The sequence below is a fragment of the Columba livia genome, chromosome 1 (genome assembly GCF_036013475.1).
Source record: "Columba livia isolate bColLiv1 breed racing homer chromosome 1, bColLiv1.pat.W.v2, whole genome shotgun sequence".
Classification (NCBI taxonomy): domain Eukaryota; kingdom Metazoa; phylum Chordata; class Aves; order Columbiformes; family Columbidae; genus Columba; species Columba livia.
The window spans coordinates 1,855,186-1,867,533 of NC_088602.1; the positions used below are offsets into that span (position 1 = coordinate 1,855,186).

The 12,348-nt window shown below is 49.4% G+C and overlaps 1 protein-coding gene across 2 annotated transcripts in view; it reads left to right on the forward strand.

The window, feature by feature from the left end:
* SLCO2B1 (solute carrier organic anion transporter family member 2B1) overlaps nucleotides 1-12,348 on the forward strand; it is a 64,654-nt gene that overhangs the window by 33,943 nt on the left and 18,363 nt on the right. For both annotated transcript variants that reach the window (XM_065049664.1, XM_065049665.1), the window contains exon 8: nucleotides 12,007-12,115. In XM_065049664.1, the coding sequence (XP_064905736.1) occupies nucleotides 12,007-12,115 (109 nt within the window). The remainder of the gene's footprint in view (nucleotides 1-12,006; nucleotides 12,116-12,348) is intronic.

A 12,348-nucleotide genomic window follows, 5' to 3' on the forward strand; every position in this document is an offset into this window, starting at 1 on the left:
TCGAGGCTGTTCTCACAGCCACCCTCCTGGCGCACCTGGAGGTGGGCCTTCCCTGCAGAGCAATGGTCCTGCACCCTTTGCTGCGCTTCTTTAGGGGGCTGCCAGGAGATGATGTGCTGATTGTTTTTCTTCAGGAGGAGTCACGTGTGCCCAATGATGAAATCACCAAATTGGTCCCAGTTCACAGGAGATATGAATCAGGAGCCTTTCCTTAGAAGTGGCTTGTACCCTGAGGATGTTTGAAATGCCGCCTGCAGTGTTGCATCCAGCTCTGGGTCCTCAGCACAGGACACACATGGAGCTGCTGGAGAGGGGCCAGAGGAGCCACAGGAATGATGCGAGGCTGGAACAGCTCTGCTGGGAGGACAGGCTGAGAGAGTTGGGGTGTTCAGCTGGAGAAGAGAAGCTCCAGGGAGACCTTAGTGCGGCCTTTCCAGACTTAAAAGGGGCTGATGAGAAAGATGGGGACAGACTTTTGAGCAGGGCCTGTTGTGATAGGACGAGGGGTGATGGTTTTAAACTAAAGGAGGGAGATTCAGGATGGACATGAGGAAGAAATTGTTTGTGCTGAGGGTGGTGAGAGCCTGTCCCAGGTTGGCCAGAGAGGTGGTGGATGAACCATCCCTGGAGACATCCCAGGCCAGGCTGGACGGGGCTCTGAGCAACCTGAGCTGGTGAAGATGTCCCTGCTCATGGCAGGGGGGACACTGGGGGAGCTGGGAAGGTCCCTTCCACCCAAACTATTCTGTGATTCTATGAGACCGGAACCAAGTTTGTTTTGTTTCTGCTATGAAACCCCCTTTTTATCACCCATTGTCCATGTGTCTCGGGGTGAACTGCTGCTCCTGCAACCCACCTAACCCACCATCTCACTATTTGCTGGCCAAAAGGATTTTAGACACTTTCCAACCCTGCCTCTGTAAAGTCCTCAGAGTCATCTGGCAGGAAAAAAAGAAGCCTTTAGCAACCTGAACCCATAATTAGAAGCCAAACCCGCGTCTGCCCGTGGTTTGCTTGCAGGATGCTTGTCCCCAGCTCTTTCTGGAGCCCGCTGGAGGGACATGACTCTGCTCTGTGTTCACTACCAGGGTTTTCACTTCTCTAGATCCCTCCTGGGTGCTTCAGTGCTCTCACCACGATGTGAAACATCTTGTGAGCTCCCAAGCATTTTACCGGCTGCAGGTCAGCGTTTTCTGCCGACCAGCGCGTCATGAGGAATTAAACAAAGCAAATTGTTCTTTTAGAGGAGGCATCACGCTACGGTTTTGCATGTTGTTGTAGTTGCTGGGACGCGCTTATTAGGTGGAATTCTGCTCGTCTCGGTGTCTTGGCCATGCTCCAGCCTGTTTAGTCATCTTTCACATCTAATTTACCTTGGAACGGTGTTGAAACTTTCGTGTCTAAACAAGTCCGTGCACTGTCTGGTGCAGAATAATTCTTTATTTCTCCTGTATTTCTGCAGGAATGAGTGATTTTGGGGGGAATTTTGGTTTTAACTGGCCTGGGAAAACCTGACCTGATGTACCAGTTATATAAAGATCTACTCCTGGTTTATATATGCTGGCAGATTTGCAAAGGTGCCATGGTCTTGGGAGGCAGTGGGGTTGAAATTGCTCAGCACTTTGTGGGATGAGGATGATACTGGATGCAATGTGCCTGATTTATCCTCCTGAAGCTCGGTTCACTTTAAAGTCGTTATGGATGATGTATATTAGCTGAACCTGCTCGGTGTGCAAGGGTGGCACACTATATCTTAGGGGAAAGGTTCTTTATTAGGGCTGATGGGAATATTAACTTTATAAACGGCTCTTCAGAGTGAATAATGTACTTCAGACTAAACCAACTGCACTTTCTTTGCCAGTGCTGCGCTCTGATCCGTCTGAGCAGTTTTGAAGAGTTTAAGGAAGGAATGGCTGGATATTAATTAAAAAAAACCCAGCAGGATGATGTCCTCCTGCTCTACTGGTTGCTATTTGTAGGGAATGTTTGCACATGACTGAGCAACCATTTATCCCTCTGCAGCCCAGATTTTCTTGAATTGCTCCCCGTTTTACCGTTTCGTCCAGAAAGCTTTTGGAAACTGTTTACATTAAAAAAATAATAAGAAGAAAATAAGCTAAGGGATGGCAAAATTCTGCCCTCCTCGCAGGACAGGAGGTGGCAGGGCCGGCTGAGACCAGTGTCTGGGCTTGTGCCCATCCCATGGGGGTATCAGCATCACCACCAGAAGCAAGGAGCCCTGCTTAAAAACATTTAAAAAACCTCTTTAGAAGCTTTGCCAGATGCTGTTCTGGTTAAAACATCTGTCTGCTGTGGAAGCACTCAAAGCTTCGTAGGAAATGTGCTTTGTCACAGGTGATTTTCTGTAGGTTTAGCAGAAATAAGATATGTATATTAATCACTCTTTCTTGCTTGTCCTTGGAGAAAGTCAGTGTTTGGCGAAGGGTATAAACAAAACTGCTTTTCCATTGTGAAGGGCAGCCCCTTTTTCTCCTCAGCGAGCTACAAGCAGCAGTTTCTCTAAGGTCACTGAATTACTGCACCCACCATTGAACTTAGAGCCATGGTTCCCCTCCAAAAGAACATCAACCAGGAAAATATTGCAAAACCCTGCAGAAGGGTTGGGTAGAGACAGATATGCAGGAAGGAAAAGTGTGTTTCCAGGCACAAAGCTCAGCGTTGACAAAGTGTTGACCTCAATTTTTCCCTCCTCTTCCCCAGTAGGAGCAGATGCCCTTTCGTGGTAGGTCCCTAGTGCCACAATGGCCCATGGGGTGGCTTTAGGGTTGCCTCCAGTTTTCCTTTCACAGCACAGAGCAAATCTGTTTTTTCTGTGATATTAGGAATGATTTCTTGCCCAAAGGGCTGTGGGGCATTGGAACAGGCTGCCCAGGGCAGTGCTGGAGTCACCATCCCTGGAGGGCTGGACAGACGGACAGGAGGTTCTCAGGACATGGGGCAGTGCCAGGGGTGGGGGAACAGTTGGACTCGATGATCTTGAGGGTCTTTCCCAACCAAAATGATTCTGTGATTCTATAATTCTGTCCCTGAGACATTGTAGAGGGGAAGGAAGGGATGGGGTCAGCATGGCGTTTTACAGCCCAGCTGGACACGGTGATAACCTGTAGGTCAACCTTGTCTAAATAGAGCTGCAGTTTCAAAGACTGTCAGCATTTCCTTGGCTGCCTTTGGTTTCAGGGTTTCTGCCTTTCCAAAGCAGTAAGAAAGTCTACCAGCAGCAGAGCACCCACAAGCTGCAAGTACTTAAAGCATCAACTGGCCTTTTCCACTGGGTTAGTAAAGCCCTAGCAAAATGTTCTACCCACAGCAGATACCTCCAGGCACGGCAGCCATAAAAACACGTGAGAAAAGCACAGATCTGCTCTGTCCACAGAAGAAGCCAAGGTGTTTCTGCACCACCAGCTGTGGGCTTCGTTTCTGGAGGACAACGAGGAATTTCAGGTGCCCCAGGCCAAGCTGTCCTTGTGTCACTTGCTGTCTGCAGACCCCTGCGACCACGCATGGTAGATGATGGGGCTGCCTCGGATTAACGTGTCCACACCAAGCTGTGGGTACGTTTCCCCCCTGCAGAGCCCACCCAACAAGATCCAAGGCACTATTTCTCATCTCTGATTCTCATCCTACCTTCGTCTGCCTTTCTTTCTCCTGCCTCACTCTATACAACTCATCTGAGCCCTTGGTGGTTTCTCCAGAACAAGGACCATCCTCCTCAATCGGCATCATCCAGAAAATGCTGGATAACTGCACAACCCTCAGACTATCAGGAGAATTATTTACCTCTTCCCATCAGCGAAGATAAATCTAGATTATTTATTCTACAACCACATTCCAGCTTCACCTTTATTTGATAGCTTCTTCCTTTGAAGTTCCTGGAATGACTTGTGCATTTAATGTTAACATTAATGATAACGAGAGTTTGCTCTTTCAATCTTTTTTTCATAAATCAATCACTGTGGACCCAGAACATTTTTATTTCTCTGCTTTGGTGCTTGTCAGCAAGTTTCTAGCACCAAAGTATCCTGAGTAATCTTATTTGAGGGACAATCACAGCAAAGCTATGAAGTTGTCATGATCTCAGATCTAGGTGAAGATGTCCCTGCTCATGGCGGGGGGTTGGACTAGATGAGCTTGGAAGATCCCTTCCAACCCAAACTATTCGATGATGCTATGAAACTGTCTCCAGTCAAGACCAGATTTTTTATATTAATTCCAGTTTAATCCTTCTTTCATGAGCCTGATCCATGTCTTGGGGTTCTTTTCCAGATTGTAGTGAACTACATCATTTGACTATATTCCAGTTGCTGAACAGCCAAAATTTAGCTTGTGCTTTACCATCTGTCCCTGGTGTTGTTGTATCCCTACCTGGGCTGATGTATTCCATCTGCTAAAGGCTTTCCCCATGGATTTGCTTGGGCATGGTGTCTGCAGCTGGTAAATCACCTCCCCAGTCCCTGCAGCTGTGTGGGTGATGTGAAAAGGGGTTTGAAAAGGGGAAAGGTGCTCTCGGGAGCATCTTGAAAGCAGGAGCATTTCCCATCCTCAGAATTTCTCCTGTGCAAGATCTGTCTTGTACACTAAATCATCTCCTGGTTCAGGTTTTGTGCTGTGACATCCCAAGGTCACGTAGAACCAAACGTCTCCCAAACGCCCTGACAAAGCCTGCCCTGTAGTGTCAGCACATGTCGTCTCCAAACAGATACCTCGTGAGAAAGCTCAGATGGATTTTATGGGAAGCAGGTCTACATGAACCAGTTGTGTCCAAGCCTTGGTGGCTCCTGTTCGCTGTCACACAATCCCCTCTGGATACCAGTCCATCTCATCAGGTCTTTCCTCCCTAGCCTCCCTGTTAGGTGGTTTCCAAGAATTATTTTCCTGCATGTTTCAAAGCATTGTTTAATCTTCAGTCTATAGTTTAGCTCTTAGTTTGTTTTTCTGCCCCTTATACTGATTAAATACTTTTTCCTACTCCTTGCCATATCGGCGTGGTCATAGAGAACCTCTCTTTTGCAGGGTGAGGGAGGATATCTTGTCTTCTACTGCCAAAGAGCTTCTCCATCCCAGAAGCTCCGCTCTTCACCCATCCCAACCAACAGGCTGGTTTTCCCAGTGTTGCACCAGTGTGGATCTGGTCTCCAGTGGTGGTGCAGTGGGGTCTGCACTTCCTCAGCTCTCCTGGGAACACCATCCTTGGTTCTTCTCACTTCATATTGTACTTATTCCCTCCATGGTTGCACCATAGGCTTGTGCAGAGAGAGACCTGGAGCTATTTGCGGCGTTTCTGTACTTAAAAGTGGTGATAAGAAAGATGGGGACAGACTTTTGAGCAGGGCCTGTTGTGATAGGACAAGGGGTGATGGTTTTAAACTAAAGGAGGGAGATTCAGGCCGGACAGGCTGGAGAGTTGGGCGGGAAATAACCTAAGGAAATTTAACAAGGGCAAGTGTAGAGACCTGCATCTGGGCAGGAACAACCCCAGGTTCCAGTATAGGTTGGGAAATTACATATTACAGAACAGTGTAGGGGAAAGGGACCTGGGGGTCCTGGGGGACAACAGGATGACCATGAGCCAGCACTGGGCCCTTGTGGCCAGGAAGGCCAGTGGCATCATGGGGTGTATTAGAAGGGCGGTGGTCAGTAGGTCGAGAGAGGTCCTCCTTCCCCTCTACTCAGCCCTGGTGAGACCCCATCTGGAATATTGTGTCCAGTTCTGGGCCCCTCAGTTCCAGCAGGACAGGGAACTGCTGGAGAGAGACCAGCGTAGGGCAACAAAGATGCTGAAGGGAGTGGAGCATCTCCCGTGTGAGGAAAGGCTGAGGGAGCTGGGGCTCTTTAGTTTGGAGAAGAGGAGACTGAGGGGGGACCTTATTAATGCTTATAAATATATAAAGGGTGAGTGCCATGAGGATGGAGCCAGGCTCTTCTTGGTGGCAAACAATGACAGGACAAGGGGTAATGGGATCAAGCTGGAACACAGGAGGTTCCACTCAAATTTGAGAAGAAACTTCTTCTCAGTGAGGGTGACAGAGCACTGGTCCAGGCTGCCCAGGGAGGTTGTGGAGTCTCCTTCTCTGCAGACATTCAAACCCACCTGGACATGCTCCTGTGTGACCTCACCTGGGCGTTCCTGCTCCAGCAGGGGGATTGGACTAGATGATCTTTTGAGGTCCCTTCCAATCCCAGACATACTGTGATACTGTGATACTGTGACATGAGGGAGAAATTGTTGCCCTGAGGGTGGTGAGAGCCTGGCCCAGGTTGGCCAGAGCGGTGGTGGATGAACCATCCCTGGAGACATCCCAGGCCAGGTTGGACGGGGCTCTGAGCAACCTGAGCTGGTGAAGATGTCCCTGCTCATGGCAGGGGGGGCACTGGGGGAGCTGGGAAGGTCCTTCAACCCAAACCATCTGTGATTCTATGATTCTGAGCACCAGAAACTTCAACATGTATGTGCTGGTAAGGTGCTTTCTCTGCAGAGCCAGGTAAATGCAGTGATGGGGAGCTGTATTTTATCTGGGCTGGAAAAGCCTCTCATATGGGGTTGTTAATAGCAAGATCACAAAATCAGAGAATCATCTCTAAACAGGCCATGCTTCCTTCCTATTTGCCATGAGAAATCATGATTTCCTGTCTCACAGAAATACTTATTTCCAGCAATATTGGTCTCCCTGCCTTCCTTCTAACTGCATTCACCTCTGTGTCTTACAGGGCTGCAAAATGTTCATGCACTGGTCAGGTCACAGTTAAATGGCAACCCAGCTTCCCACCCAAACTATTCTATGATTCTATTTGTCATTCTCCACCTCTCATTCCCCTTTCCTGTCCTTCCTTGACATTGTTAACAGGGGAGGTGGAAGGGGCAAGGTTGGGTGGGATGGAAAGGCTGGGAGAGTCTAGGAGATTAAATCCTTTGCAGAACAGAGGAGGTGGATTTCTGGGGACATTTCATGGTGAGGCTGGAGATATGTGAACCGTGGGAGTACTCAGGGTGTGCAAAAATGCGATAGCTCTGTGGTGGCCTTGCAAAGTGCAGCTGATAGGATTTTCTGCTGGGATGGTGGGGGACATGTCCCCTGTCATCTGTACGATATCTTCAGGTTTTAATTTAAATTGTCCTGCTGGATAGTTGGAGCAGACGCTTGGGGAAAGAGGGAAATGCCAAGCTGGACGTGCAGCTCCATCCTGGAGGAGACGCACATGTCAGAGCAGAGGGCCAAGAAGTCATAGAATCATAGAATAGTTCGTGTTGAAGGGACCTTCCCAGCTCCCCCAGTGCCCCCCCTGCCATGAGCAGGGACATCTTCACCAGCTCAGGTTGCTCAGAGCCCCGTCCAGCCTGGCCTGGGATGTCTCCAGGGATGGTTCATCCACCGCCTCTCTGGACAACCTGGGACAGGCTCTCACCGCCCTCAGAGTAAATATCCAGGGCAAACCCCACCTGTCTGGACAGCACCTCAAACCGCAGAGAACTGGCAACAACTAAGACTGGATTTTCATCCTGAAAAGCACACAGTGCATGGTATGAGGAGGGGGCTACAAGCGCACAGAAACCTTGAATGAGATCTATCTGTGTCCTGACTAGACATGTCCATCTCAAATATTTGGACATCACCATTGCTGGTGGAGGTGGCATTGCTTGGCAATGTCCACGCAACACCTGTCTCTCCAGTCCTGGAGCAGGTCTATGAGGAGGAGAAGTTCCTGCAGGTTAAATGCATCTGGGACCCCTCCTGCCCTATCTTGTGGATGCCCCATGGATGCTGGTGTTGCTCTCAGCTACATCACGGGATTGCACCAGCATGACCAAGCATGTAAGGAGCCTCCTGTCCTTCACCAGGGTTGCTGGGGGCTTCCCAATCCGTGGAGGGTATTTGCGGGGTGTGCAAACATCTGATGGCTTTACCTGGGGTTGTCCCTAGGGGTCCCAGTGGACATCCCAGGTCCAGCACAGTGGGATGGTGCTGGGACATCATCTCAGCCCTTCCGTGCAGGCAGAGACGTTGTGCAACGGTGCTGGGGAAGTGAAAAATAGCTTCTCCGGTTTCTGTCTTGGGACAGCTTGCCTGCGTTTCTATAAATCCTCCCACGTTGATTCAGCAGTGGCCTGGTGCGCTTCCAACGCACACGGAAAGCTGAAATGAAAATAACCGATGGAGGAACTCTCTTAAAAATGCCTGCTCCGATTCGGGTTATCCGTTAATGGGGAAAGGTTAAAGAACGGGGACAGGGACATCTAAATCTCTGCCTGGAAACCTTTGCTCCTGGGGCTGCGATGCCTCATGAAAGCCCCTAAATCAACGGCAGTCTGAAAATACAGGGTATCATTTGGGGAGCAATTAGGGACCAAGAGGCAGGGTGCGGTGGTGCAACTGGCACGTTGCAGGAATGGGCTGGTCCCTACATTTGGATTTTCCCCGGGGAACTTTAAAGAAGACAGGCAGAAACGGTGGCTAAAAATAATCATCCCATTTCGGGTGAGCAAGGTGGTTATTTTAACACTTTAGGAAATAGGGTCCCTGGTGGGACCCGCACTTGCTGGAAGAGACATAATGAAGTGTTTGTAGGGAGCGTGACCTTGTCAGGAGGAAAAGAATTCTTGTTTTCAAGCTATGAGGTATTACATTCTTTTTGTTTAATATGAAAATAACTCCTCTGACCTTGTTTTTCACTGAGCTGGGAGCGCTGCGTTCTGCACAACCAGAGGGAAACTCTGCGAGAAGCCTCAAATTAAGCAAGGAAATACCCCCCTGCCACAGAGCAGGTCATTTATCCCTCTTTTCCAGCAGCGTATTTGAATAAAACCAGACTGCCAGCACCTCTGGCTGCCCTTCTCGCAGGTGCAATAGCAGGAGGATGAAAGCAGGAGCCGGGCAAGCTGCCTTCATTTGCCTTTTCTGCAAAGCAAATCCCCATCTGAGCCCTGCTCAATCACACCCAGTTTATTTGTGTCAATGGAGGTAAACAGAGTCTTTCCTCAGGTCTGGGTCTTTTTAAGGATGCTCTTCCTAATGTAAAGTGTGTGGGGAACTTCATCCTGCTCCCCCAAAAGCCATCCTGCCACCTCCATCCCCACCACAAGGCTAAAAGTGATGGTGATAGATAAAATCACATTGCAAAAACATAAATTGCAAGAAGAACACATTCACCGGTCGACAAGCACCAGGAAACTGAGTCCTCTGAGGAGTCATCCTGAGAAATCAAAGTGTGGGGGCCATTTTGCAAGACGCTTCCACACTCTTGTTTTGGTTTGGTTTGTGTTTTCCATTGGCGCGATGCTGCGGCAGACACTAGGGTGGTGCTGAGCAACCAGCTCGTGTTGTGTTGCTTCGCCTACCGACTTGGCCTTGCCAAATTGCCCGCTCTGAGTAATGCTAAAATCCTCTGTGGCAGGAGTACAGCATCACTGGCAGGGCTGGAGCACCTCTGGTTGTAGAACTAGCACTGTTTTCCTTCCTTCCTGCATTGAGCAAGCAGGATTGCTGCCCGTCCATCCACAGCTCATTCCCCCAGTGTGTGAACATGCCTGCTTCATCCCCAAAGAATGCATTTCCTCATCCTTTCAGGCAGTAAAACAACTAAAAATCATATTATGGGGCCAATCCAGAGTGGGGAGAGAGCATTTGAGAGCTTTGCTCCCTGTGCAGACGGCAGCTGCTCCTCGGGTGGGTGCTACGCCAGCAGATGTGCACGAAAATGTCCCATTTGCAAGGGTCACACTCCCACAGAGGCATCTAGACTGGGGAATTTGGGGGGATTTGGGGCTTTTTTAGATTATTTTTGGATATGCAGACTCTCTGAAGTGCAAACAGCTGGGAGCTGAGGAAGCCACAGTCAGTAACAGCCTGAATGTAGGAAAATTGAGCAGTTTTAGAGCAGAGACCCTGTAGCCTAATTGAAAAGTGAAAGGAAGCCGGATTTTATCTTTGCATTTGAAAAATGTATTAAGCCATGAGCTCTACCAATAAAAACCATGAAAGGAGTTTTATCACTTTCGCCTTGCAGAGACTCTTCAAAAAGGGAATGTGGCATTCGCAACGTGGGACGTTTTGACCTCTCCGATATTTAATAATCAGTCTCAATTTCAAAGGAAACTAGATCATTTTAGCCAAAGAGCTGTCCAGTTCTTCCTGTGAATCTAATTTCTGTTGAACGGGCTCGTTTGTCTGACTCATATTAAATTTGTGTCAAGAGTTGCAAGAGCTGATGTGGAATGTCAGAGATGAGGCTGCTGGCTCTGTCCTTCTGGCTAAAAATATGCCGTGGTTTTCCATGAAAACCTCTCTCCCACTGGACACTTTCTGCTATTAAGCATCTAGAGTATCACATCTAATCTAATTAATTCCTTCCATCCAGTGATTCCCCTAAAAGCCTGGCAGAAAAAAAGGGGGTGGGAGGCACATCCAAAAAATCCTCCTTTCCCTTGGCTTGCTGTTGGGTTGTTGGACATTTGCCTTGAATATGAAGGCATCTAATGAGGCTGGGATGGACCTTAGATGTTGTTCCCCTAAATACAGGAAGAAAAAACAGGGGGAGCTGCAGGATCTGTCCCTTTCCATGGAGCATCACCAAGAAAGGAGAGGGTGTCCTTTCCATGCTGCTGCTGTTCAGCAGGAAAGATGTTCAGGGGGGAATTACCCCCTGTGGTGGGCACTGGGGAGGCCAAACCTCAAATTCTAAGCTCAGTTTTGGACCCTTCACACCAATAAAGGCCTTGAGAGCGAGTGGAGAGAAGGGAACAGAGCTGGTGAGGGGCTGGAGCACAAGTGTGATGGGAGCGATTGAGGGACCTGGGGGGTTCAGCTGGAGAACAGGAGCTGAGGGGAGACCTCCTGATCTCTGAACTGCCTGAAAGGAGCTTGGAGCCAGGGGGGTCGGGCTCTGCTCCCCAGGAACAAGCGCCAGGAGCAGAAGAAACGGCCTCAAGTTGCACCAGGGGAGGTTGAGGTTGGATGTGGGAACAATTTCTTCCCCAAAGGGCTGTGGGGCATTGGAACAGGCTGCCCAGGGCAGTGCTGGAGTCACCAGCCCTGGAGGCTTGGACAGATGGAGATGAGGTTCTCAGGACATGGGGCAGGGACACGGGTGGGGGAACAGTTGGACTTGATGGTCTGGAGGGTCTTTTCCAACCAAAATGATTCTATGAATCTATGTGTCTAAAAAACAAGAGTTGCTAGAATGCAGCTGGGGTTTGCAGGAGTGTAGAGGGGCTGGGAGAGGTGAAGGGTCTGTGGCTGCTCCCCTTGCCCCCCAGTACATCCCTGGGTCAGCCCCTCTCAGCTTAGGAGGTGAAAACTATTTTGACTCCATCCCAAACCCCCTCCTTTCCAGCATCTTTTCCTCCTGCAATTGCTGGTGACAGGAGCAAAGGCGCCTGCACAGCATCTTGTTATGGGACACACGGAGATGCAGGAGACATGCTCATCCTCTACCCAAAACCAGTGTCCAAACCTGCTTTTGGTCCAGGTTTAGCTGTATTAATATCTCTCCTTGGTTCCTGTGCCTGCTTCCCCAGCACACAGGGGCAAAACAGACCCTCTGGGGAAGAAAAGCATCTCCCTAAGGGTATCTGTCTTTCCCAATGCAAAGACCTTCTGAATTTCCATATTCATGTTAGCTCAGCACATGCTGTGCTGTACCCAGGTAATGGTCCAGCTTGGTATTTATGAAGTGTGATTTATTACTGTTGGAAAAGGGAGGAGAAGGTGGGTTTTACCCCTCAAAGGCAGACATTTGCATGGCTGCTTTGAGCCCCATTGGAGACCTGACCGCGCACTCACAGAGCAGGAGTGGGAGGATGCCTGGACACAGACAGTGCTGGCCAAGCCTAGAAACATTGCAAACTCCATCTGCAAGAAGCACGGGCTGCTGTCTGTCCTGATTTGGAAATAAGATTTTCCTTTCCTTCAGTAACACAGCTGTGGAAAAGAAGCGAGTTTGGTGGAAACTTTGGCATGGTCAGTGCAGTGACAACCTCTCCTCTGTCCCCAGGTGGTGAGCGGGAAGGAGAGCAGCAGCAAGAAGAGTGAGGATGTGCTCAGCCAGCTCAGGTCGAGATCTGAACACCTGCAAAACCTCTCCCTAGCCAAGTTCATCAAACGTGAGTGTCTGCATCCCCCTGCTCCTGCTTGGATGGGGTCTCTCTGCAGAAATGTTGGTTGTGGCAACGGGAAGGGTGGTAAGAAAAAGGGATGTTCCTCCCTGTGCTCAGCCTAACTCCTCCAAACTGGAGAGAGCCCAGTGGAGGGACACAAAGATGAGCATCTGGAGCATCTTTGTGATGAGGAGAGACTGGGAGAGCTGGGGCTGTTGAACTGGAGAAGAGAAGCTGAG